Consider the following 27243-nt stretch of genomic DNA (forward strand, 5'->3'; position numbering starts at 1 on the left):
GGAACTTGTTCAGTTTGTCTCAGTTGTTGAATCTTATGTTCATACAAATATTTACACATGTTAAGTTTGCTGAAAATAAACACAGTTGACAGTGAAAGGACGTTTCTTTTTTTGCTGAGTTTAGGAACAACGTGAGACAAAGGTCACTGTGAGTCCACGCAGTTCAATTTCTCACAACTCTCAATCTGATGCATACCTGACACACGCGCACACACTTTCTTGTCCATCCTTTCATAGCCTCTGTGTCTGTTGGCTTTTTGTGTATGTGTGTGAGTTTGTGTTCACGTGTATTTTGTGTGTGTACCTCAGCTTGTTATATAATGTATGTGAAGACAGCCATGGCAACACTCCAACCTTGTGTTCCTCTCCAGTTTCTCGAGCTCTGCCTGGTAGATAGCAGGAAAGGTCACGGTTTAGGGAGACAATCTATTTTCGATTTAGCGGGACAAATCCAATTTTTATTATAGTATTTGAATTTTTCTATGCTACAAAATGTCATATTTGGTCACATGGTTCATATTGTTACATATTGTCACTGGGATGTTTATATTTGGTTAATCACAAAAAATGGCTCCAACAATGTCTTCATAATCCAAGTGAGGAATTGGTTTCCCACTTGTTTTAAGAAAATAAGTTGCCTCAGTTCTTGAACCACTCCTGTGAGATGGGTTCTGACCTGCTGCTGTATGTTTGCCCACAGGGTCATATCGTATACAGTGTTTATAGTGTCCATGAGTAGTGGTGTGCATTTATTTTATACCCTCTCTTGGATGGGTCTATATTTTTTTAAGGGGGCGTATGTAGTTCTCTTTTCTCTGTTGTCGGGATGTGTGCTCCACTGCTCCTCTTCTTTCCTTGTTTTCTGTGTGGGTGTGTCTTTGATCCCTCTTTCTGACTGTATCCTTTGTCCTCTCACAGGACAGTGTCCCCATGGCCTCTCCTGCCTTCCTTCTCTCTCTCTTTGTAAGTACCCGGTCTGCAGTTTATGACCTGTCAGACTACAGCTGGGGAATTCACATTCTGCAGCTTATGACCTGTCAGACTACAGCTGGGGTTTCAATTCTGCATCTTAAATGACCTGGTCAGACTAACAGCTGGGGAATTCACTTCTTGCAGCTTATGACCTGTCAGACTAACAGCTGGGGAATTCAACATTCTGCAGCTTATGAAACCTGTCAGACTACTACAGCTGGGGTATTCAACATTCTGCATCTTATGACCTGTCAGAACTACAGCTGGGGAATTCACATTCTGCAGCTTAGACTGACCTTGGATCCAGATCTGCATTAACCTCAGACTACAGCTGGGAATCACATTCTGCAGTTTTTGACACCTGTCCAAGGATACTACAGCTGGGGAATTCAACCAAATTCTTTGCAGTTTTATTTGGAACTGGGGGGTTTTCTTTAGACTACAGCGGGGAAGTCACAACATTTCTGCAGTTATGGACCTGTAGGACAACAGCTTGGGAATTTTAACCACTTCTGCAGTTATGGTAACCTGTCAGACTATCAGGCTGGGGATTCACGATTCTGCAGTTTATTACCTGTCAAATCTAAGCTGGGGAATTCACATTCTGCAGTTTATGACCTGTCAGACTACCAGCTGGGGAATTCCATTCTTGCAGTTTAGATGACCTGTCAGACCTACAGCTGGGGAATTCCACGTTTCTTCTGCAGGTTTTCCTTATGACTGTCAGAACTACAGCTGGGGGAATTCACATTCTGCATTTGTGAATACCTGTCAGTATTGCAAACTACAGCTGGGGAATTCACATTCTGCAGTTTATGACCTGTCAGACTACAGCTGGGGAATTCACATTCTGCATCTTATGACCTGTCAGACTACAGCTGGGGAATTCACATTCTGCATCCTGTGACCTGTCAGACTACAGCTGAGGTATTCACATTCTGGCCCTAGGTCACACAAATCAATTGTATTTATAAAGCCCTTCTTACATCAGCTGATATATCAAAGTGCTGTACAGAAACCCAGCCTTAAACCCCAAACAGCAAGCAATGCAGGTGTAGAAGCACACTGCTTGAATCAACTTTTTCAACATAATTTCAATGAAGTTATGTTGAACCAACGTGGAACAGACATCTGTGCCCAGTGGGTAGTATTTTCTATTTCTTACACTCTCTCGTACTCTCTCACTCACTCCTACACACACATGCAGGCACATAGCAAAAAAAACACAAATTGGCTCACTTTCATGCACACAAGCTAATACTCAAGCATTTTGGTTTGTAATTTGCATTGAATCTAAATGTTTTTTTTATTTATACCTTAACTGACTTGCCTAGTTAAATAAAGAACAAATTCTTATTTTCAATGTCGGCCTAGGAACAGTGGGTTAACTGCCTTGTTCAGGGGCAGAACGACATTTTTATCTTGTCAGCTCGGATTTGATCTTGCAACCTTTCAGTTACAAGTCCAACGCTCTAACCACTAGGCTACCTGCTGCCCCAGGAACCCTGTTTCCTTTCATTTACAAACACAAAAGTATGATGGCCAGTCCGTCCGTTGTCCACGTTACAGGTGTGAACGACTGTGTTTTCCAGGGCGATGGCTAGTTTTTCAAGCTTCTGGTTGCTTTGGACCAGAGTTAACCCATCTCTTCTCTGTGCCTATCTATACAGGATGGGGGCACCAGGGGGCGCCGTTGTGCCATAGAAGCTGACCTGAAGATGAAGAAATAAGCTGCAGGGAAGCAGCTGAAGACTGGAATAAGTCTGTCTGATTGGTGTCCTCCGTGGTCATGTCCCACTTGATTACGCTAACGAAGGACACCACAGTCGGGGTCAATGTCGTTTCATGTCCTGTCACTTCAATTGGACATGGCGTGTCTCGCTGAGAGAGCCATTCCTGAATTGCAGTTGAGAAAAACGCAACGACAGCTGGGCGATAGACAAAAATCTATCCATGATAAAAAAATATCATGATAAAATAGAATACGTTTATAACATTAATGTGCAGCAGTTCTTTATTACCTTAACTACTAGTACTTTGAATGTTGTAGCTATCAATTGTCCCATTTAACTATCACCCATATTAGCAGACTAATTTAATTTCAAACTTCACATTTCTCCAGTATAGGCTTATCGTAATGAAAGACATCAGCAAAAAGTCCACGATAAGTGGTCGGTTCAGTCGGTGTCGATCATTTCCGGTTTATCGTCCCAGCTCTAAACTCAACCCCAGCACTGAGAATCACTTATACCCCAACTCCTGAATGTGTCAACAGAAAACATAGACCTTGCATTGTGTATGTCAATTGTTTTGAAGTCCTCTGTATAGTATTGTACAGGCATGTCCCTTGTGTACATATGGTGACCCAATAAATATTTGTCGCAAGATTGTGGTTCTCCAACTCAAAGCAAGTTGTGTATGATAAAACAAAAAAGAAGCTATAATCCTTAGTTTAACATGTCAATTTTTGGACTTAAATTAATGATATCTATTGATTCTTGAAAAATAACTTAAATGCCTAAAACTAAGCCTAAAACGGTTGTACCCCATCAGAACCCAAAATATAAGCCTGCTGTTCTCCAATGTAAATGCTGAAAACACTTTTCAAACAAATGTCTCATGGTTGGTTAGTGGATCCATAGCTCTGTCTATGGATGTGAGTGGTCACATTTCTCCAGGCCCATCCCTCAGTTTTTCACCCAAAACAGAGACAGGGCGACGGCTTTGTTATTGTTTCAATTAAGGTTTCTAGCTTCAAAAGAAATCCAACAAGGACTAAGGCTGGGATTTAATATGATTGTGCGTTGTCGACAATGTTCGCGGAGACCGCAATCACGGTAAACGCTGCATATGTCAGCTCAATCGAACAATTTGCATTGTCGACAGCGCAATCAGGCTGAAACTCTGCCTGAGCTGGGGTGTAACACCAGTAGGGTGAGAGTATAGCCATCTGGATCAATGCTCTGTAGACATACTAGACAAAAGCAACCCATAAACACCAAGGGATTGTTTAACTTTTTAATAAACCAGCTTGAAAACCTGCTCTGACAGCACAAATCAACTGGACACCAGAGTTCAGCCAAGAGACAACTGGGTCTCTAGTTAGCATCGGGTCTAATCTGTAATCCATTACTGTCCCAACCGCATCCTGTCTGTCTGCCACTAGTGTGGCTGTTAACCCTTCGTCTGCTGGATTTATGATCTGACTAAAGGAAGGTCAAGCATTAAAAGATTACTGAACAAATGTTCATTTGGAGAAATGTTTGAAAGCTCTTAGTAAAGTAACAGTTAATTAAATGAATGTAACAGTTGATTAAATGAATGGGCAGGATGAGTAGATTTCTCTTAGTCCTTTACAGAGGTGTACTGCAGCAGCTATTGACTGAGCACCTGATGTGTAACAAGGACATGGTTAAAAAATAAGAGGGCAGAACATGGGGCTGCATGCATTGGGGAATAGAGACTAGGACAGCAGGTTCCAAATAAAACGGCAGCAAGTGCTTCAGAATGAACCAGAAGGACCAAATAATGGACAAGTACAACTATGGCAACGCCGTTTGGCAAAGTCTTAGAGCACAGCAAAATAAAAAGTATCAATGTATTTCACATAAAACAGAAATCTGCAGTTAGATTGTAAGTGAATCTAATGTTGTAGAGATAGAGTATATAGCTCTGGCCTTACTTTCTCTAACAGGCATAATAAATCTACATTTTCTTCACAGTTTAAGACCATATAGATCTGTCTTTTCAAATAGAAGCTCTCGTTTGCCTCAGTCTCTGAAAACCTATTCTAGAAGTTAGTGGTTTTCAGGTCCTTGCATTCGTTCTTCACAATTAAAAATGTTATTTCCAATTAAAAAGTGACTCACTGCTCTAGCTATGTTCTTTCCAAGACCTACACAATATACTCCATTAAACTCACGCCACAGAAACAAACATGGAAATAAATGAGTAACCCAGCAGCAATGCTAAACATGTTTCAAACAGGTGACTAACAAAGTGTAGGTGTGAACAGACAACCATTTTCTCAAACGTTGTAAGCAAGCCTATATTCCTTAATGTAAGGAAGCAGTAACAAGGCTCCTGTACATCAATAAAACAATCCCAGAGCCAGCCAGACTGGGCTTTATGTTGTTATCCACAGAGCCACGGTGGGCAACTCATAGTACATGCACCTCCACTTTCTTCCATCCGAGAGGAAAGGCGGCACAATGTTTCAGATCAAAGGGCTTTGGCTACCACTGTGCTCTATCCAGAGAAGAGATGTTCTTCAAAAAAGTGACCCGATTGAATAAATAAAATAAATAAACAATATTAAATGAGTAAAGTGTAGAATTCCCAGCTGGAAAGAGATGCCTCCCTCTCCTGTCTAAGCCCCTCATTCTCCTCTCTGTTGGCCCACAAAGCGGTACAGCTTGTCACAGTTGTCCAGCTTCAGAGACTCAGCCTTCGCCTTCAGTCTGTCATCACGGTACAGTTGTGCAAGATTCGCCAAATCCGACTCTGAGGAATGAGAAAAACATCAGCTCATATATGGATACCTTCATACTCTACAATATGAATAAACCATGTGTGGCTCTCTCAGTCAACACGTCTCAGGTGGCTGTCAATGGGGACAGAGCCAAGCTGCCAGAACCTGAATGCAGCTGGACTTACTCTGCTGTTTCTCCTTCCAGCAGCTGCTCTGCAGGTGTTCAATGTAGTCACTCTCTATGGTCTTCTCCAGCTCTTCCAGGGACTCCCCACGGTACTCCTTCTGGAAGCCCTTGTCCACGTAGTAGGGAACACCCATGTTCTGGGTCTCCCGGGAGACCACCAGGCCCATGGCCCTGAAATAAACATCAAATCAAATTTTATTTGTCACATACATATGGTTAGCAGATATTAATGCGAGTGTAGCGAAATGCTTGTGCTTCTAGCTCCAACAGTGCAGTAATATCTAACAATTCCCCAACAACTACCTAATACACACAAATCTAAAGGGGTGAATGAGAATATGTACATGTAAGTATATGGATGAGCGATGGCCGAGCGGCATAGGCAAGGCGCAATAGATGGTATAAAATACAGTACACACACGTGATGAGTAATGTAAGATATGTAAACATTATTAAAGTGGCATTATTTAGAGTACTAGTGATCCAAGTGACTAGTGATCCATTTATTAAAGTGGCCAGTGATTGGTCTCAATGTAGGCAGCAGCCTCTCTGAGTTAGTGATTGCTGTTTAGCAGTCTGATGGCCTTGAGAGACTGAAAAACAGCGTCTCTCGGTCCCAGCTTTGATGCACCTGTACTGACCTCGCCTTCTGGATGGTAGCGGTGTGAACAGGCAGTGACTCAGGTGGTTGTTGTCTTTGATGATCTTTTTGGCTTTCCTGTGACATCGGGTGCTGAAGGTGTCATGGAGGGCAGGTAGTTTGCCCCCGGTGATGCGTTGTGCAGACCGCACCACCATCTGGACAGCCTTGTGGTTGAAGGGGGTGCAGTTGCCGTACCGGGGCTGTAATACAGCCCGACAGGATGCTCTCGATTGTGAATCTGTAAAAGTTTGTCAGGGCTTTGGGTGACAAGCCAAATTTGAGCCTTCTTCACCACACTATCTGTGTGGGTGAACCATTTCAGTTTGTCTGTGATGTGTATGCCGAGGAACTTAAATCTTCCCACCTTCTCCACTGCTGTCCCGTCGATGTGGATAGGGGGGTGCTCCCTCTGCTGTTTCCTGAAGCCCACGATCATCTCATTTGTTTTGTTGACGTTGAGTGAGAGGTCGTTTTCCTGACACCACACTCCGAGTGCCCTCACCTCCTCCCTGTAGGCTGTCTCGTTGTTGTTGGTAATCAAGCCCATTACTGTTGTGTCGTCTGCAAACTTGGTGATTGAGTTGGAGGCGTGCATGGCCACGCAGTTGTGGGTGAACAGGGAGTACAGGAGGGGGCTGAGCACGCACCCTTGTGGGGCCCCAGTGTTGAGGGTCAGCGAAGTGGAGATGTTGTTTCCTACCTTCAACTGGGGACGGCCCGTCAGAAAGTCCAGGACCCAATTGCACAGGGCGGGGTAGAGACCCAGGGCCTCTAGCTTGATGATGAGCTTGGAGGGTACTATGGTGTTGAATGCTGAGCTGTAGTCAATGAAAAGCATTCATAGGTATTGCTTTTGTCCAAATGGGATAGGGCAGTGTGGAGTGCAATAGAGATTGCATCATCTGTGGATCCGTTGGGGCTGTTTGCCTCGAAGCGAGCATAGAAGTAGTTTAGCTCGTCTGATAGACTCGTGTCACTGGGCAGCTTTCGGCTGTGCTTCCCTTCGTAGTCTAATGGTTTGCAAGCCCTGCCACATCCGACGAGCGTCAGAGCCTGTGTAAAACGATTAAATCTTAGTCCTGTATTGACGCTTTGCCTGTTTGATGGTTCATCGGAGGGCATAGCGGGATTTCATATAAGCTTCCGGGTTAGAGTCCCACTCCTTGAAAGCGGTAGCTCTAGCCTTTAGCTCAGTGCAGATGTTGCCTGTAATCCATGGCTTCTGGTTGGGGTATGTACGTACGGTCACTGTGGGGGACGACATCATCGATGCACTTATTGATGAAGCCAATGACTGATGTGGTGTACTCCTCACTGCCATCGGAGGAATCCCGGAACATATTCCAGTCTGTGCTAGAAAAACAGTCCTATAGCTTAGCATCTGCTTCATCTGACCACTTTTTTATTGATCTAGTCACTGGTACTTCCTGCTTTAATTTTTAATCATAAGCAGGAATCAGGAGGATAGAATTATGGTCAGATTTGCCAAATGGAGGGCGAGGGAGAGCTTTGTATGCATCTCTGTGTGTGGAGTAAAGGTGGTCCAGAGTTTTTTTTCCCTCTGGTTGCATATTTAACATACTGATAGAAATTTGGTAAAACGGATTTAAGTTTCCCTGCATTAAAGTCCCCGGCTACTAGGAGCACCGCCTCTGGGTGAGCGTTTTCTTGTTTGCTTAATACAGCTCATTCAATGCTGTCTTAGTGCCAGCCTCAATCTGTGGTGGTATGTAAACCAATACGAAAAATACATATGAAAACTCTCTAGGTAGATAGAGTATCTCATGATAAGCTGTAGACCACAGTACCTCAGGCGAGCAATAGCTTGAGACTTCCAGTGTGATGGCGATTGCGTCGTCTGGACCTGTTGGGGCGGTATGCAAACTGAAGTGGGTCTACGGTGGCTGGTAAGGTGGAGGTGATATGGTCCTTGACTAGTCTCTCAAAGCACTTCATGATGACAGAAGTGAGTGCTACGGGGCGATAGTCATTTAGTTCAGTCATCTTTGCCTTCTTGGGTACAGGAACAATGGTAGCCATCTTGAAGCATGTGGGGACAACAGACTGGGATAGGGAGCGATTAAATATGTCCGTAAACACACCAGCCTGCGCATGCTCTGAGGACGCGGCTAGGGATGCCGTCTGGACCTGCAGCTTTGTGAGGGTTAACACGTTGAAATATTTTACTCACGTCAGCCACAGAGAAGGAGAGGGAGGGGGGTGCAGGCCCTGTTAGCGGGCAGCGACGGTGGTACTATATTATCCTCCAAGCGTGCTAAGAAGGTGTTTAGTTTGTCTGGAAGCGTGACGTTGGTGTCCGTGACGTGGCTGGTTCTTTTTGTAGTCCGTGATTTCCTGTAGGCCCTGCCACATAAGTCTCGTGTCTGAGCCGTTGAATTGCGACTCCACCTTGACATACAGTCAGTCCCACTAAATGTTTACAAAGGGTACCCAATACACATCACACCTCACCCTCTTCAGGGTCCTCATGCACTCTGCACCAAGCATTTGACAGTTACCATGCTACCAGTCTGTGAAATAGGTTCATATGGAGTCTATTTGAGAGAAACGTATCATCAAGAAGCTTGGTTGATGTTACAGTGGACTCACGGTTTGTAAAAGAGACCGTAAGGAGGGTTGGTGGCCATCAGTTGGGTCACAACAGATATGAGGATCAGCACCAGAACAGGAAGAAGCTGCAGGAAGGCTGTGAAGGTGTTCTGCTGAGGAAAGGCAGAACCAGAAGAAGTTCATAAACACATCAAATAACTGGAAATACATTTAATCAATGTACAGTAACGTTTCAAGGACTCGTTTGCTTACTGCAACAATCTGGTCTAGGCATGGTGAAAGCTTCTACTCTTATTTTCACAGCTGGTCTGTTTCACTGGTCAACCTTCAACCCCCACTGTAACTGATCCTCTTGGAGCAGCATAAGGTTCTCCATTTAACTGCCTATTGCAGCACCTCAGAGGGAGATGGTATCCAATGACAAACAGGATCAAATCTAAAAGCCCCACCCAACCTCAGGGAGTGGAGTTCTTTCAAATCAAGGTCCAGCATCAATTGTAAACCCATAAACACATCAGCTGTAGCTCTGTTGGTTAAACTGTACACCCATAGGCAATCAGCTGTAGCTCTGTTGGTTAAACTGTACACCCATAGGCAATCAGCTGTAGCTCGTTGGTTAAACTGTACACCCATAGGCAATCAGCTGTAGCTCTGTTGGTTAAACTGTACACCCATAGGCAATCAGCTGTAGCTCTGTTGGTTAAAACTGTACACCCATAGGCAATCAGCTGTAGCTCTGTTGGTTAAACTGTACACCCATAGGCAATCAGCTGTAGCTCTGTTGGTTAAAACTGTACACCCATAGGCAATCAGCTGTAGCTCTGTTGGTTAAACTGTACAACCATAGGCAATCAGCTGTAGCTCTGTTGGTAAACTGTACACCCATAGGCAATCAGCTGTAGCTCTTTGGTTAAACTGTACACCATAGGCAATCAGCTGTAGCTCTGTTGGTTAAACTGTACACCCATAGGCAATCAGCTGTGCTCTGTTGGTTAAAACTGTACACCCATAGGCAATCAGCTGTAGCTCTGTTGGGTTAAACTGTACACCCATAGGCAATCAGCTGTAGCTCTGTTGGTTAAACTGTACACCCATAGGCAATCAGCTGTAGCTCTGTTGGTTAATCACACAGCCACAGAACATCTATGAGTTGAACTGATGGGATTTTCTCTGAGATCTCTCGTGGACACTGACTGACCTGACTGCGGTTCTGCCCCACCTCCTCCTCGCGCCTCTCATATGCACGTCGCCGACGAGGCTGATAGAAGTTAGAGTAGGTGGCTCCTCTGTTGGTGTACACATGGATGTTGCCTGAGGGAGCAGAACAGACATGATTTACATGCACTGAACTACTTAGCAACAACTGACAATGAGTCACTCAAATCCAAAATTCAAGTAACAGAGATTAACGCACACACCAACTCTCTCTTTCAGAAATACACACAAACTGACCTGTGGGAAACCTTCCTCCAAAGAAGATGTTGAAGAGTTCCTCAGGGGAGATGTCGGCCTCAAAGTCCCTGTTGAAGTTGCGGTAGTGTCCGTGGCGAGCGTGGGCGGTGCTCTCAGACGGAGCCTGTTCTCCATACTGGTCATACTGATGACGCTTCTCAGCGTTACTGAGCACCGCATACGCATTGCCTATGGCTGTAAAGAAAAAAATACTTATCAGGCCTACGATTTGGAACCGTCTGACGTAGAGCGCCACAACAGCATGAGAAGAGAGGACTGGTCTAATTATCTGCACCGTCAGTTCCACAAAAATACAACTCAAATATAATCTTATTTGTCGAATGCTTGGTAAACAACAGGTGTAGACTAAAAGTGAAAGACTTTCTTACGGGTCCTTCTCCAACAATGAAGAGTTAAAGATAAAAATGTAGTACAAAATGTAAATAGTGACACGAGGAATACATACACAGTGAATAACAAGTAAAAATAACATGGCTATATACAGGGAGTACCAGTACCGACGTGTAGAGGTACGAGGTAATTGAGATAACTATTTACATATAGAGGTAGTGACTAGGCAACATGATAGATAATAGACAGTAGCAGCAGCCTATATATGGTGAGTATAAAAAAGTGTGAGTGTGTGTAGTGTCAGTATGCTTGCGTGCGCATGTACAGTTGAAGTCGGAAGTTTACATACACTTAGGTTGGAGTCATTAAAACAAATTTTTCAACCACTCGACAAATTTCTTGTTAACAAACTATAGTTTTGGCAAGTCGGTAAGGACATCTACTTTGTGCATGACACAAGTCATTTTTCCAACAATTGTTAACAGACAAATTATTTCATTTATAATTCACTGTATCATAAGTCCAGTGGGTCAGAAGTTTACATACACTAAGATGACTGTGCCTTTAAAGAGCTTGGAAAATTCCATAAAATGATGTCATGGCTTTAGAAGCTTCTGATAGCCTAATTGACATCCTTTGAGTCAATTGGAGGTGTACCTGTGGATGTATTTCAAGGCCTACCTTCAAACTCCGTGCCTCTTTGCTTGACATCATGGGAAAAATCAAAAGAAATCAGCCAAGACCTCGGAAAAGAAATTGTTGACCTCTACAAGTCTGGTTCATCCTTGGGAGCAATTTCCAAATGCCTGAAGGTACCACGTTCATCTGTACAATCAAGTATAAACACCATGGGACCAGGCAGCTGTCATACCGCTCAGGAAGGAGACGCGTTCTGTCTCCTAGAGATGAACGTACTTTGGTGCGAAAAGTGCAAATCAATCCCAGAACAGCAGCAAAGGACCTTGTGAAGATGCTGGAGGAAACAGGTACAAAAATATCTTTATCCACAGTAAAACGTGTCCTATATTGACATAACCTGAAAGGCCGCTCAGCAAGGAAGAAGCCACTGCTCCAAAACCHCCATAAAAAAGCCAGACTACGGTTTGCAACTGCACATGGGGACAAAGATCGTACTTTTTGGAGAAATGTCCTCTGGTCTGATGAAACAAAAATATAACTTTTTGGCCATCATGACCATCGTTATGCTTGATGGAAAAAGGGGGATGCTTGCAAGCCGAAGAACACCATCCCAACCATGAAGCACGGGGGTGGCAGCATCATGGTGTGGGGGTGCTTTGCTGCAGGAGGGACTGGTGCACTTCAAAATAGATGGCATCATGAGGGAGGAAACTTATGTGGATATATTGAAGCAACATCAGTCAGGAAGTTAAAGCTTGGTCGCAAATGGCTCTTCCAAATGGACAATGACCCCAAGCATACATCCAAAGTTGTGTTAAAATGGCTTAAAACCTCTTGAAGCTAGGGGGCAGAATTTTTATGTTTGGAAAAATAACATCCCCATTGTAAGCTGCCTATTTCTCAGGTCCAGATGCTAGAATATGCATATAATTGACAGAGTATGATAGAAAACACTCTAAAGTTTCCAAAACTGTCAAAATATTGTCTGTGAGTATAACAGAACTGATTTTGCAGGCGAAAACCTGAGGAAATCCAACCCGGAAGTGACTTCTATTTTGAAAAATCCATTGCCTGCCTTTCGTCCATTTAAAGGGATATCAACCAGATTCCTTTTCCTGTGGCTTCCTCAGGGCGTGTACAGTCTTTAGACATAGTTTCAAGCTTTTATTTTAAAAAATGAGCGATTTATCAAAACGCGTCAGTGTATAGGCGGATGTCCCTCCATTAGTTTTTGCGCCAGACACTCGTTGCTCTGCATTTTCTTTCTCTCCAGTATTGAATAGTTTACAAGTCCGGTTGAAATATTATCGATTATTGATGTTAAAAACAACCTGAGGATTGATTATTAAAAACATTTGACATGCTTTTATGACCTTTACAGATACTATATGGAATTTGTGTCAGCCTTGACTTGCCTAAGGCTGTGGAATACTGAACATAACGCGCCAAACAAATGGCGGTATGTTGATATAAAAAAATCTTTATCGAACAAAAGGAACATTTATTGTGTAACTGGGAGTCTCGTGAGTGCAAACATCTGAAGATCATCAAAGGTAAGCGATTAATTTTATAGCTTTTCTGGCTTTCGTGACCATTCTACATGGCTGCTAGGTGTTCTTACTGTTTTGTCTAGTGATCAATAAACTCACAAACGCTTGGATTGCTTTAGCTGTAAAGCATATTTTCAAAATCTGACACGATAGGTGGATTAACAACAAGCTAAACTGTGTTTTGGTATATTTCACTTGTGATTTCATGAAAAAAAAAAAATATTTTATTTTTTATTTTATTTGGCGCTCTGCAATTCAGCGGTTGTTTACGAAAATGATCCCGCTAAAGGGATCCGTGCGTCAAGAATTAAGGACAACAAAGTCAAGGTATTGGAGTGGCCATCACAAAGCCCTGACCTCAATCCTATAGAAAATGTGTGGACAGAACTGAGAAAGTGTGTGCGAGCAAGGAGGCCTACAAACCTGACTCAGTTACCCCAGCTCTGTCAGGAGGAATGGGCCAAAATTCACCCAACTTAATGTGAGAAGCTTGTGGAAGACTACCCGAAACGTTTGACCCAAGTTAAACAATTTAAAGGCAATGCTACCAAATACTAATTGAGTGTATGTAAACTTCTGACCTACTGGGAATGTGACGAAATAAATAAAAGCTGAAATAAATCATTCTCTCTACTATTATTCTGACATTTCACATTCTTAAAATAAAGTGGTGATCCTAACTGACCTAAGACAGGGAATTTTTACTAGGATTAAATGTCAGGAATTGTGAACGGAGTTTAAATGTATTTGGCTAAGGTGTATGTAAACTTCCGAGTTCAACTGTATGTGTGTGATGGGGTGTCAGTGTAAGTGTGTGTGGGTAGAGTCCAGTGCAAGACAGTAGGTGCAAAAAAAGGGTCAATGCATTTAGTCCGGGTAGCCATTTGATTAGCTATTAATTTAGTCTTGTTTACCACTCTTATGGCTTGGGGGTAGAAGCTGTTCAGCGTCATGTTTCAAACTTGTTGCATTGGTACCGCTTTCCGTGCGGTAGCAGATAGAACAGTCTATGGCTTGGGTGGCTGGTGTCTTTGACAATTTATTTGGGCCTTCCTCTGATCCATGGGCCAATGCCAAATCTCTACAGCCTCCTGAGGGGGAAAAGGTGCTGTCGTGCCCTCTTCACAACTGTGTAGGTGTGTGTGGACTATGTTAATTCCTTAGTGATGTGGACACAAAGAAACTTGAAGCTCTCTCGACCCGCTCCACTATAGCCCCATATGTGGATGGATGTGTGCTCGCCCCTGCGTTTCCTGTAGTCCATGATCAGCGCCTTTGTCTTGCTGACATTGAGGGAGAGGTTGTTGTCCTGGCACCACACTAGATTGCCGGCCTCTTCCCTATAGGCTGCCTCATTGTCGTCAGTGATCAGTAACTACCACCGTTGTGTTGTCAGCAAACTTGGTGTTGGGAGTCGTGCACAGTTACGCAGTCATGGGTGAACAGGAAGAGGGAACTGAGCACACCCCCCGAGGGGCCCCTTGTTGATGGTCAGCGTGGCGGATGCATTGTTGCCTACCCTCACCGCCGTAGGCCCGTCAGGAAGTCCAGGATCCAGTTGCAGAGGGAGGTGTTCCGTCCCAAGGTCCTGAGCTTGGTGTTGAGCTTGGAGGGCAATATGGTGTTGAATGCTGAGCTGTAGTCAGTGAACAGCATTCTCACGTAGGTGTTCCTTTTGTCCAAGTGGGAAAGGGTGGAGTGCAATAGAGATTGAGTCATCTGTGGATCTGTTTGGGCGTTATGCGAATTGGAGTGGGTCCAGGGTGTCTGGAATGATGGTGTTGATGTAAGCCATGAGATGCCTTTCAAAGCATTTCATGGCTATATATGTGAGTTCTATGGGGCGATGGTAACCTGCCTAAATAACTTTGGCATTCTTGGGCACAGGGACTATGGTTGTCTGCTTGAAACAAGTTGGTATTACAGACCGGGTCAAGGATTGGTTGTATAAAGTACAGGAGGCAGCCTAGCAATTAAGAGCGACGGGCCAGTAACCGAAAGGTTGCTGGTTTGAATCTCCAAGCCGACTGGTGACAAATCTGTCAATGTGCCTTTGAGCGAGGCACTTAACCCTAACTGCTCCTGTAAGTCGCTCTGGATAAGAGTGTCTCCTAAATGACTAATGTTTTTTTTGTTATTTAAAGAATGTAAAATGTCAGTGAAGACACTTGCCAGGTGGTCAGCACATGCTCCGAGTAAGTGTCCTGGTATTTTGTCTGGCCTTGCGAATGTTAACCTGTTTAAAGTTCTTACTCACATCGGCTACAAAAAGCGAGATCATACAGTCACCGGAACAGCTGGTGCTCTCATGCATAGTTCAGTGTTGTTTGCCTTGAAGCTAGCATAAAACGGTAATTAGCTCGTCTGGAAGGCTTGCGTCGCTGGGCAGCTCGGGGCTGGGTTTCCCTTCGTAATCTGTGATACCGCAATCATCCAAATCAATGTTAGTGATCGCTGTTCTGATGTCCAGAAGCTGCTTTTGGTCATAGGAAATGGCGAGACATTATGTACAAAAAAAACAACACAAAATAGCAGAATTGGTCAGGAGCCCGTAAGATTGCAGCTATCCACTGCAGCGCCATCTTTACAGTGGCCATATTTATTTATAATGTTAGGAGCACATGAGAAATGCTCACATGATCATCTAATGTGACCAGAGGAGGAGGAAGATCTGATACCGATAAGTCATGGATCAGGAGAGGGAAACACAGCAGTAAGAGGCATCCCTTTACCTTTAAATGCATCTGTGGCTCCCGGGGCACAATTCTTATCAGGGTGGAACTTCAGTGCCAGCTTCCTGTATGCCTTCTTCAGATCTTCATCACTAGCGTCTTTAGGAACGCCCAGGATCTCATAGAAGTCCTTGCATTTCTTTATCCTGCATGGATCAAACAAAACAAAGAATCTTATGAAATCTGACATCACAACATTAATGTGTACAATGTGCAGGTGCAGTTTTACTGGGTGGACATCTTGACAAAATGTAGCTGGGGTCTCAGAGTGCTCAAACTGAATGATGGCCTATCACTAAATAAAATATAGAAAAACTCAGGTAAAGACAGTGTGATTTAATACTAAGGGGCAGGTACCTGAAAACACCCTGACGCTGATCCTCTGTGTAGGTCTGCTTCTCCTCACTGGCTCCTCTGCGTGCCTCCTCTCCATCCCAGTCCTCTTCATTTGATCGGAAGCCACGTGGTGGGGGTATGTGGGGCTCCTCTGGAGCAGCAGAGCTCCCATTCCTCACTATGGCATCAATCAACACTGACGGAAGACCGAGAGATCAGGCAAGCGGGTAAATATCAATAGATGAGACATCAAGACTGAGGCTGGCTAAGACTAACTTTTGGTGTGGCGCGGGATCTTCCTTGATTTAAAGAGTAAAAAACACAAAACAATTTGCGATTGTTTATACCGATCTAAAGACGACACATAAATCCACAATACTTTAGGCTAGAAACAAGCAGTAAAATGCGTGACTAACATGCTGACCAGACCTAGCTAGCTAGCTGTTGCTAGTTAATTTGTCCTGGGATATAAACATTGGGTTGTTATTTTACCTGAAATGCACAAGGTCCTATACTCCGACAATTAATCCACAGATAAAATGTATAGTAGTAATCTCTCCTACTTCAGGCTTCTTCTTCTTTGGACTTTCTATGGTGGTTGGCAACCAAACTTAAGGTGCATTACCATTACCGACTTGAGTGTAGACCTCAGTTCATCTTTCAATCACCCCACGTGGGTATATCCTCCAAAAAACAATGAGGAGATGACACGTTAGTATATGCTCCTAAAAACCAATGAGGTGGGAGAGGCGGGACTTGCAGATTTGTATCTGCTTTCAAACCACCTACGAAGGTGACTTGAAATATTTGCTTCCATGTGCTTTTTGGCTGTTGAAACTTCAGGAAAACAGATATGCAAAAAAAATGGATTTCAATAAATTCAAAACTTCCAATGTGAACAAGGTTTAAGAGAGTTCACAAATTATGTTTATGAGGACAAGGGAATCTTATTTTGTAAATCGTGCCAAAACTATCAACCACATAAAAAGCAGAACGGTGGTGGAGCACCTGAGATCCATTCAACACCAGACTCGAAAGGCAAGCTAACAACTATTTTGATGTAAATACCCTACTATCAAAATAAGTAAGTTAGGTTAACAGAGTAATTTAGTCAACGCATTGTTGCATAAGCTATCTTCACCGGTTGCAAACTGCGGTAAACTTCGCAGGCTAGCTAGCTACGTTAGATAGCTAGCGTGCACTAAGCTAGGAAGCTATTTCGGAGGTAAAAGTTGTCTAGCTGTGATGTGTGTGAACTGTGTGTGTGTGTGTTGGGTTCTGCCTGCGTGTGTGAGAGGGAGAGTGTGCGCGATGTACAGATTTGTGGCAGATTGATCAAAGGCAACAGTGGTGAATATTGCTAGCTTTACTAGCCTGTATTTAAATCCCTGACCAAAATAGGTTCAGGGTTAGCATGGAGGAAATAATGATCAGAACAATATGGGGGGAAAAGCAAATTAATGATGGGGTGTCCTTTTGTGTGCTGTGTGTGGGGTTGTTGGGATCTCTCCGTTTGTTACATTACAGCCTTATTCTAAAAATGTCCCCCTCAATCTACACAAAAAAAACCATGACAAAGCAAAAACAAGTATATATTTTTTATTTTAGAAATGTTAGCAAATGCATAAAAAAAATACAAAAGATGGAAATATCACATTTACATAAGTATTCAGACCCTTTACTCAGTACTTTACTCACCTCTGGCAGTGATTACAGACTTGAGTCTTCTTGGGTATGACGCTACAAGCTTGGTACACCAGTATTTGGGGAGTTTCTCCCAATCTTCTCTGCAGATCCTCTCAAGCTGTCAGGTTGGATGGGGAAAGTCGCTGCACAGCTGTTTTTAGGTCTCTCCAGAGATGTTCGATCGGGTTCAAGTCCAGGCTCTGGCTGGGCCACTCAAGGACATTGAGACTTGTCCCGAAACCACTCCTGTGTTGTCTTGGCTGTGTGCTTAGGGTCGTTGTCCTTTTGGAAGGTGACCCTTCGCCCCAGTCTGAGGTCCTGAGCAGGTTGTCATCAAGGATCTGTACTTTGCTTCGTTCATCTTTCCCTCGATTCTGATTTGTCTCCCAGTCCCTGAAAAACATCCCTACAGCATGATGCTGGCACCACCGTGCTTCACCGTAGCGATGGTGCCAGATTTCCTCCAGACGTGACACTTGGGATTCAGGCCAAGGAGTTCCATTTGAGTCATTAGACCAGAGAATCTTGTTTCTCATGGTCAGAGTCCTTTAGGTGCCTTTTGGCAAACTCCAAGAGAGCTGTCATGTGCCGTTTATTGAGGAGTGACTTCCGTCTGGCCACTCTACCATAAAGGCCTGATTGGTGGAGTGCTGCAGAGATGGTTGTCCTTCTGGAAGATTCTCCCATCTCCACAGAGGTACTCTGGAGCTCTGTCAGAGTGACCATCGGGTTCTTGGTCACCTTCCTGACCAAGGCCCTTCTCCCCCAATTTGTCAGTTTGGCCAGGCGGCCAGCTCTAAGAAGTCTGGATAGTTCCAAACTTCTTCCACTTAAGAATGATGGAGGCCACTGTGTTCTTGGGGACCTTCAATACTGCAGAAATGTTTTGGTACCCTTCCCCAGATCTGTGCCGAGACACAACCCTGTCTCGGTGCTCTACGGACAATTCCTTCGACCTCATGGCTTGGTTTTTGCTCTGACATGCACTGTCAACGGTGGGACATTACTGCATATAGACAGGTGTAGGTTTTTTCAAATCATGTACAATCAATTGAATTGACCACAGGTGGACTCCAATCAAGTTGTAGAAACATCTTAATGATCAATGAAAACAGGATGCTCCTGAGCTCAATTTCGAGTCGCATAGCAAAGGTTCTGAAAACTTATGTAAATAGGGTATCTGATTTTTATTTGTCATACATTTGCAAAAATGTCTAAAAACCTGTTTTCGCTTTGTCATTATGGGGTAGTGTGTAAATTGAGGGGAAAAACATTTAATACATTTTAGAATAAGGCTGTAAACGTAACAAAATGTGGAAAAAGTCAAGGGGTCTGAATACTTTCCAAATGCACTGTATCTGCATGAGAGAGGGACAGAAGTTAATTTGGCCAAAACCAGATAATTTAAAGTTGGTTGGTTTTTCATTTATATTAACCATGTTTTTATTGTTATCCTACTGGTCAATCAAGAATTCAGACTCTGGAAGAGTGTTTGGCTAAAACACTACGTCAGAGAGGAAGGAGTTGGTCCTGGACCAAACACCAAAGTTCTCCACGTTTCTAAAGAAACACTCAAAGCAAAGAGGGAGTGTTCCTGCAGCATCCTATCTTTGCACTGAATACCTACCTGACCTTTACCCACACTACATCCAGTATACCTACCTGAGCTTTACCTGCACTACATCAAAGATTGCGTGAAGGGCAAGGATCTCTATGTGATCTTGGAAGAGACCACCGACACATGTGGGAGGTGTGCCCTAAACATTCTACTTCAGCCAGTGGGTGAGAGACCCATAATGGCAGACTTTACCTTTTAGGACTTAAAATTTTGGCATTGGCGGGTAAGACGTTCATTTCACCAGCCACATTGGCAGGTGGTCAGGGATTCACAGTGGTAGTATTTGTGAATAAAAATAGTCAAGTACCAAGTGCCTTTAGAAGTGATTTACACCTTGACTTTTTCCACATTTAGTTGTGTTTAGGCCAGTGACACAATCTCAATTGAATCCATTTTAAATTCAGGATGTAACACAAAACCCCATAAGAGGATTATGTTTTTCGAAATGTTTACAAATTAATAGTTTTTTTTATTGCATGCACTCACTGTGTGCAATAGTGTTTAACATGATTTTTGAATGACTACCTCATCTCTCTCTGTACCCCATACATACAGATAATTGTAAGGTCCCTCAGTCGAGCAGTGAATTTCAAACAGATTCAACCAAAGAGCAGGGAGGTTTTCCAATGACTTGCAAAGAAGGGCACCTATTGATAGATGAGTAAAAAAATAAAAGACATAATATCCCTTTGAGCATGGTGAAATTATTCATTACACTTTGGATGGTATATCAATACACCCAGTCACTACAAAGATAGTCGTCCTTCCTAACTCAGTTGCCGGAGAGGAAGGAAACCACTCAGGGATTTTTTTTATCAATTAGAGAGTTTAATGGCTTTGATAGGAGAAAATTGAGGATAAATCAACAACATTGTAGTTATTCCACAACACTAACCTACAGAGTGAAAAGGAAGCCTGTACAAAATAAAAAAATATTCCCAAACATGTATCCTGTTTGCAATAAGGTACTAAAGTAAAACTGCTAAAAATGTGGCAAAGAAATAAAGTTATGTTCTGAACACAAAGCGTTATGTTTGGGGCAAATCCAACACGTCACTGAGTACCACTTCATATTTTCAAGCATGGTGGTGGCTGCATCATGTTATGGGTATGCTTGTCATCGGCAAGGAATTTCAGATAAACGAAATAGAGCTAAGCACAGGCAAAATCCTAGAGGAAAACCTGGTTCAGTCTGTTTTCCAATTGACACTGGAAGACAAATTCACCTTTCAGCAGGTTAATAACCTAAAACACAAGGCCAAATATACACTGTAGTTGCTTACCAAGACAACATTGAATGTTCCTGAGTGGCCTAGTTACAGTTGACTTAAATCAGCTTGAAAAATAACATAACCAGAAATACTCACATCTGTACTTGCTGCCAAAGCTGATTCTAACATGCATTGACTCAGGAGTGTGAATACTTATGTAAATTAAATATTTCTGTATTTCATTTTCAAAAACATGTTTTTACTGTCATTATGGAGTATTGTGTGTAGATGGATGAGGGAAAAAATGTGTACATTTTTAATTCAGGCTGTAACAAAAACATTTGGAATGAGTCAAGAGGTGTGAATACTCACTGTATGATCTAATTTATAGCTAAATAAATTCTGCAGTAGCTGTTTACAAAGCATTTCAGCCGTTTTGTTTCATAGCTGGTAAATGAATCGCATAAAGTCAAAGAACTACAAATCCTATAACCTATCCCACCTCGCACAGCAACACTGCTGAATGAAAGATTCATTTTTTAGAAGAGCTGGCACAGGCATAAAAGTTGGTCTAACTGACTTGAAATTAAAGTCTACTGAAGTGAGACTTTGTCCTTGTGTTTCTTGGATATTTACATTGTTTTGTTCACAAGTTAGGTTGTTTTTAAATGTTTGAGTTTCAACTGTTAAAGAGAAGACTATGCGTATACTAGTCAGGCTCGCTCAATCTCACGGCAGAGATACTTTTAACGCGTAAATTCGGATAGCAACGCTTGCTTCGCCCTCTTGTTGGTGCTAGCAAGCTGGCTAGGTATCAATAGCCAATCCAGTAGGGGCTGGAAACTAAACTGGACGGAGCTTTAACTGGTCAATAATGACGCGATGTCTCAAAGTATTTGCTTAAAGTTCATCTCCCCCAATTTTGGTCCCGCCCTGTTCACGTCCCTCACCCATGCTCGCATCACCCAAAGGTCCCCCTCCAACTTTGCTTTCCTTCAATGAAAATTAATGGGCTTTCCGTTGTTGTCACCCCCAAGATGCTATGTGGTCACAAAAAAATGAAGCAATATATCACATTCCTTCTTAGTAACATATATTATTTTAGAACCATTACAAAAGCATGCTCATCCTTTTTTGTTTTTGGCCCCCAAAAATATTTTGTCTGGTAAAAAAAAAATCTGAGTGTCAGGTAGATTTTTGAAATCTACCTTCCACAGTGACTGGTGGACCAAAAGTGTAGTTTCTGGCCTTGTTTTTGTACAAAGTTAACATTACAACAGTGTCCAAGCAGCTCAGAGCATTCATGCTGGCAAAGGACTTCACTCCCGTGATGCCAATCTACGCAGTACAGACCAGGTGGTGCTCGTGGGTCAGTGCTGTGGAGTGGCTGGCAGAGCACATGGATGTCCTCTCGGAGTTACTGGACACCTTTGAAACACCTGCCAAGTGTGTCTAGGATCTGAAGGAGTTGTTGGTGAACCAATAATACTCGCTGAAGGACCAGACTGTGTTCATCGTTGAACACAGTCTGGAGCTAGTGGTCCTTAAAAGATTTGAGAAACAGACCCATCAGCAACAAGCTACAGCACCTCAGAGTATGGCAGTGGCAGATGAGTGGCACCACCACACCACCACTCAGCTGGAGGAACTTCCAGAGCAAGAGAGAGATGGGTGTGCAGAGCTCTTCAAAGCTGCCATGAGAGAATATGCCATTAAGCTGCAGGCTGTGACGGAGAGGCACCCAAGCTTAGCTATCTATAACTCTATTCATATATTCCACACAGCAGAAGTGGAAGGGTACAGGAAAGAGAGGAAGGATATTGTGCACATCATCGCTGCGTTGAGTGAGGTGTCTGAAGAGGAGTGGCACAGGTGCATGTCAATAGACAAAACTGATGCCAGAGAGGTGAGAGCAGTGGATCTCACTCTCTTCTTATTCAGGCTATAACACAACAAAATGTGGAAAAATTCAAGGGCTGTGAATACTTTCTGAAGTCACAGTCTTTAGGAAACGATGTTGGCCCTGTTACATTTCTGTCTACACCTCTCTAGGTTTTGTTTATCAGACAGCCTGATTGACTCTTCAAACAAGTGATTCAAGTTCAGATGTAAGTGTTCAGCATATTACAGTGTAAGACTTATTTTGTCAATGAAATTCTTGAATCTTAGTTCCTACATACAAAAACATATGTTATTGAATTCAAGTTTCCGGTCTTGAATTTTAAGTTGTATAAGCCACATTCATTCATTGTTTTTAATTTTAATTTGAAATACGTACATCCTCCAGGCAAAAAGAGCTGACTCTTCCCACAGAACATTTCTCTCTCGCTCACTCCAGCAGAAACAGCATTAAATTCATGACACTAAGTATATATTATATATATTCACATCTGTTTACACTGATTGTACCGAAATAAAAAGTTAAATAAAGTGGGTGTAATGTTTTACATGTAACAGATTACCTTTATTTGTATAACATTTAAGTATCCCATTCAACTGCATGATGTGTAAACATACACCAGAGTTTAAAAAGAGCTTTATCCGGGTTCTGCTGATTTTCTGCAGAAATCTCTGTAGAAAGTAAAACAAATTCCAGGAGATTCCATTTGGGCCTAACTACACAATTCTAAAGTAGTGGTGTAAAATAAATTGTACTTTGCTTTGGAAGTAATCTCATGCAATGTGTGAATCTGTTGACCAAAACTTTATGTAAACAAGAATATGTATAATTAAATTGAGGGTTCATTTAAATTTGCATGACATTTTTCAAATGTGAAAATGGGGGCTCTGGGGGAAAAGGTTGGGAACCGCTGTATTAAAGTAATATTATGTACCTGAAACATGCATTCCCTAACCTAGTCACTTCTTATATTCAAATGAGTTACTTAAGACAGTTAACCCAAAATTATACTAACTAACCAGTTTGGCTGTTTGCAGCTGCACCACCAGGTTGAGCAATAACACGGATAAGTTAATGAAAGAAACATTACTAACTAACGTAACACATTGGAGTGTGGTTTACAGGCTAGTAAATCCACTTTTAGTTTCCAGGCACACAAGTTATCGAAAGATATTACCTGCGTTATAAACCGACCATATTGTAAATATCATTCAGATGACATGTAGCTATAACATACGCTTAACATGTTCACGGATTCGATGGGAGCATACATTATCAAATTCACAAGATACAGACGTTGCACTTTCTATTTTAACATTCAAGTTGGCAAGCAAGGCTAACATTGACAAGACAGCCATTACGGCAAATTTACCTCTGGCCCGGGTGCTGGGGAATATTTTCTGGGCTTCATACAACAGTTGAAGGGCTTTTTCTCTCCGCCCTGACCGCAAGCACAGCTTTGCTTTCTCTATCAATCGATCCGATTCCTGTTTATCCATTATGACAGCTATTCGATGGCTAGCTAGTTAGCTTATTCCCACCGAGGACTGCAACCTCAAATAACTACACTCGCTACACAAATGCGGTTGACTGCCTAAAATCTTAAGGATTTAGCTAATAGCTATTTTATGTTGAGGTGTACCTGGGCGTTGTCTGTCAACTGAAATTAACGGTAGCTAGCTAGCTTTGTTTACAGATAACAAGCTAGCTAGCAATAGGTTAGCTATGAGATTTCACCGTAGCTATCAGGTATCATAGCGGTGACGCCTCCCACTTTAGAAGCCAGACATGAACACAGGTGTAAGCGTCTATTCAAGTCGTCCAAATACCAACAGAAAAACTTGAACTAGTTAAAATCCATGCAATACGGGAATAAATGTAATACTGACATTAACCAGTCCCGTAATAACACTGAGCTTCTTTGATATTAACCTCCATGGTCAACAGGAAGCGGAAACTAGCAGAATTAAAAGCCAAGTTGACCAATGGAAAACCTCCACCCTTGACCTATGGACTCATCTGTAGTCCAGCAGTATTACTTGTAGATTATTTTTGACATTGTTGCAGCTTCTGATTGCTGCATTGTTGTAGCATTATAACAAACACTGTTTCATATATTGCTGCTCATTGGACCCAGAGCTGATGCCTGCTGGACAGTTCATTTACACAGTACTTAATTTTGTTTATCTGTCAACCCCAGCCTCAGTGTAGCTAACTGACCCTCTCTGCCCATTCACCCATTGTTGTTGTCCTAGCGGTTTCCCATTGTTGTCTCACCTGTTGTTGTCTTAGCTCTCCCAATAAACACCTGTGATTTTTGTTTTATTTAACTAGGCAAGTCAGTTAAGAACAAATTCTTATTTTCAATGACGGCCTAGGAACAGTGGGTGAACTGCCTTGTTCAGGGGTAGAACAACAGATTTTTACCTTGTCAGCTCAGGGATTCGATCTTGCAACCTTACGGTTACTAGTCCGACGCTCTAACCACTAGGCTACCCTGCCGCCCCTGATTGCTTTATGCCTTTCTCTAATGTTAATATGCCTTGTATACTGTTGTTTAGGGCAGCTCTCATTGTTTTATTTTACTGCGGAGCTCCTAGTCCCGCTCAACATGCCTCAGATAGCCCCCTTGTCCCACCCCCCACACATGCGGAGACCGCACCTAGCTTAACTGGCGCCTCCAGAGATGCAACCTCTCTCATCGTCACTCAATGCCTAGGTTTACCCCCACTGTACTCACACCCTACCATACCCTTGTCTGTACACTATGCCCTGACTCTATCCTACCACGCCCAGAAATCTGCTCCTTTTATTCTCTGTTCCCAAAGCACTAGACGACCAGTTCTTATAGCCTTTACTGTACCCTCGTCCTACTCCTCCTCTGTTCCTCTGGTGATGTAGAGGTTAACCCAGTGTGTCCCGAGGCGCTCTCATTTGTTGACTTCTGCAACCGTAAATGCCTTGGGTTCATGCATGTTAACATCAGAAGCCTCCTCCCTAAGTTTGCTTTATTCACTGCTTTAGCACAGTCCTCCAACCCTGCTGTTCTAGCCTTAACTGAATCCTGGCTTAGGAAGGCCACCAAAAATTCCGAAATTTCCATCCCCAATTACAGCATTTTCCGTCAAGACAGAACTGCTAAAGGGGGCAGAATTGCAATCTACTGTAGAGATAGCCTGCAGAGTTCTGTCATACTATCCAGGTCTATGCCCAAACAGTTCGAGCTTCTACTTTTAAAGATCCATCTCTCCAGAAATAAGTCCCTCACTGTTGCCACATGTTATAGACCCCCTCAGCTCCCAGCTGTGTCCTGGACACCATATATGAATTGATTGCCACCCATCTATCATCAGAGTTCGTACTGCTAGGTGACCTAAATTGGGATATGCTTAACACCCCGGCTGTCCTACAATCTAAGCTAGATGCCTTCAATCTCACACAAATTATCAAGGAACCTACCAGGTACAACCCTAAATCCATAAACATGGGCACCGTCATAGATATCATCCTGACCAACTTGCCCTCTAAATACACCTCTGCTGTTTTCAACCAGGATCTCAGCGATCACTGCCTCATTGCCTGCCACCGTTATGGGTCCGCGGTCAAACGACCACCCCTCATCACTGTCAAACGCTCCCTTAAACCTTCTGCGAGCAGGCCTTTCTAATTGACCTGGCCTGGGTATGCTGGGAGGATATTGACCTCATCCCGTCAGTAGAGGATGCCCGTTTGTTCTTTAAAAGTGCTTTCCTCACCATCTTAAATAAGCATGCCCCTTTCAAAAAATGTTGAACTAAGAACAGATATAGCCCTTGGTTCACTCCAGACTTGACTGCCTTTGACCAGCACAAAAACACCCTGTGGCGTACTGCACTAGCTTCGAATAGTTTCCGCGATATGCAACTTTTCAGGGAAGTCAGGAACCAATACACACGGTCATGAAAGCAAAGGCTACGCTTTTTCAAACAGAGATTTGCATCCTGCAGCACTAATTCCAAAAGGTTTTGGGACACTATAAAGTCCATGGAAAATAAGAGTAGCTCCTACTAGCTGCCCACTGCACTGAGACTAGGAAACAATGTCACCACTGATCAATCCACGATAATCGAGAATTTCAATAAGTATTTCTCTATGACTGGCCATACTTTCCACCTGGCTACCCCAACCCCGGCTAACAGCTCTGCACCCCCCGCAGAACTTGCCCCAACCCCCCCCCCCCCTGAAGCCCTGCTTCTCCATCACCCAAATCCAGACAGATGATGTCCTGAAAGAGCTGCAAAATCTGGATCCCTACAAATCAGCTGGGCTAGACAATCTGGACCCTCTCTTCCGAAAATGATCCGCCGCAATTGCTGCAACCCCTATTACTAGTCTGTTCAACCTCTCCTTTGTATCGTCTGAGATTCCTTTGTATCGTATTCTTATCGGCAGATTCAACAGTCTTGGTTTCTCAAATGACTGCCTCGCCTGGTTCACTAATTACTTCTCAGAGAGAGTTCAGTGTGTCAAACTGGAGGGCCTGTTGTCCGGACCTCTGGCAGTCTCTATGGGTGCGCCACAGGGTTCAATTCTCGAGCCAACTCTTTTCTCTGTATTTATCAATGATGTCGCTCTTGCTGTGGGTGATTCTTTGATCCACCTTTACGCAGACAACACCATTCTGTACACATCTGGCCCTATTTTGGACACTGTGTTAACAACCTCTAAACGAGCTTCAACGCCATACAACACTCCTTCTGTGGCCTCCAACTGCTCTTAAATGCTAGTAAAACGAAATGCATGCTCTTCAACTGATCGCTGCCCGCACCCGCCCACCTGACTAGCATCACTACTCTGGACGGTTCTGACTTAGAATATGTGGACAACTATAAATACCTAGGTGTCTGGTTAGACTGTAAACTCTCCTTCCAGACTCACATTAAGC

General features: G+C 43.2%; 2 protein-coding genes across 3 annotated transcripts in view; one reads left to right on the top strand and one right to left on the bottom strand.

The window, feature by feature from the left end:
- The window catches only part of LOC111963722 (bromodomain-containing protein 8), a 20590-nt gene extending 17233 nt beyond the window's left edge, over window positions 1-3357 (top strand). The window contains 2 exon segments of the mRNA XM_070443700.1: window positions 919-963; window positions 2643-3357. Of these exon segments, the coding sequence (XP_070299801.1) occupies window positions 919-963; window positions 2643-2702 (105 nt within the window). The 3' untranslated portion in view covers window positions 2703-3357.
- Window positions 3358-3976: 619 nt separating this feature from the next.
- LOC111964306 (dnaJ homolog subfamily C member 18) lies at window positions 3977-26462 on the bottom strand. Of its 2 annotated transcripts, none has more exons than XM_023988154.2 (8): window positions 23692-26462; window positions 15926-16100; window positions 15569-15714; window positions 10297-10491; window positions 10043-10155; window positions 8884-8993; window positions 5629-5801; window positions 3977-5475 (listed from the first exon to the last, which is right to left on the bottom strand). In XM_023988154.2, exons 1-8 carry the CDS (start codon window positions 23816-23818, stop codon window positions 5351-5353), a joined length of 1164 nt encoding a protein of 387 aa, XP_023843922.1. In that variant the 5' UTR covers window positions 23819-26462; the 3' UTR covers window positions 3977-5350. The 2 variants fall into 2 exon arrangements, with proteins under 2 accessions (XP_023843922.1, XP_023843921.1); XM_023988153.2 differs by having other exon boundaries at window positions 8884-8996.
- Between the last annotated feature and the right edge of the window lie 781 nt (window positions 26463-27243).

The sequence above is a fragment of the Salvelinus sp. IW2-2015 genome, linkage group LG5, assembly GCF_002910315.2.
Source record: "Salvelinus sp. IW2-2015 linkage group LG5, ASM291031v2, whole genome shotgun sequence".
Lineage (NCBI taxonomy): Eukaryota > Metazoa > Chordata > Actinopteri > Salmoniformes > Salmonidae > Salvelinus > Salvelinus sp. IW2-2015.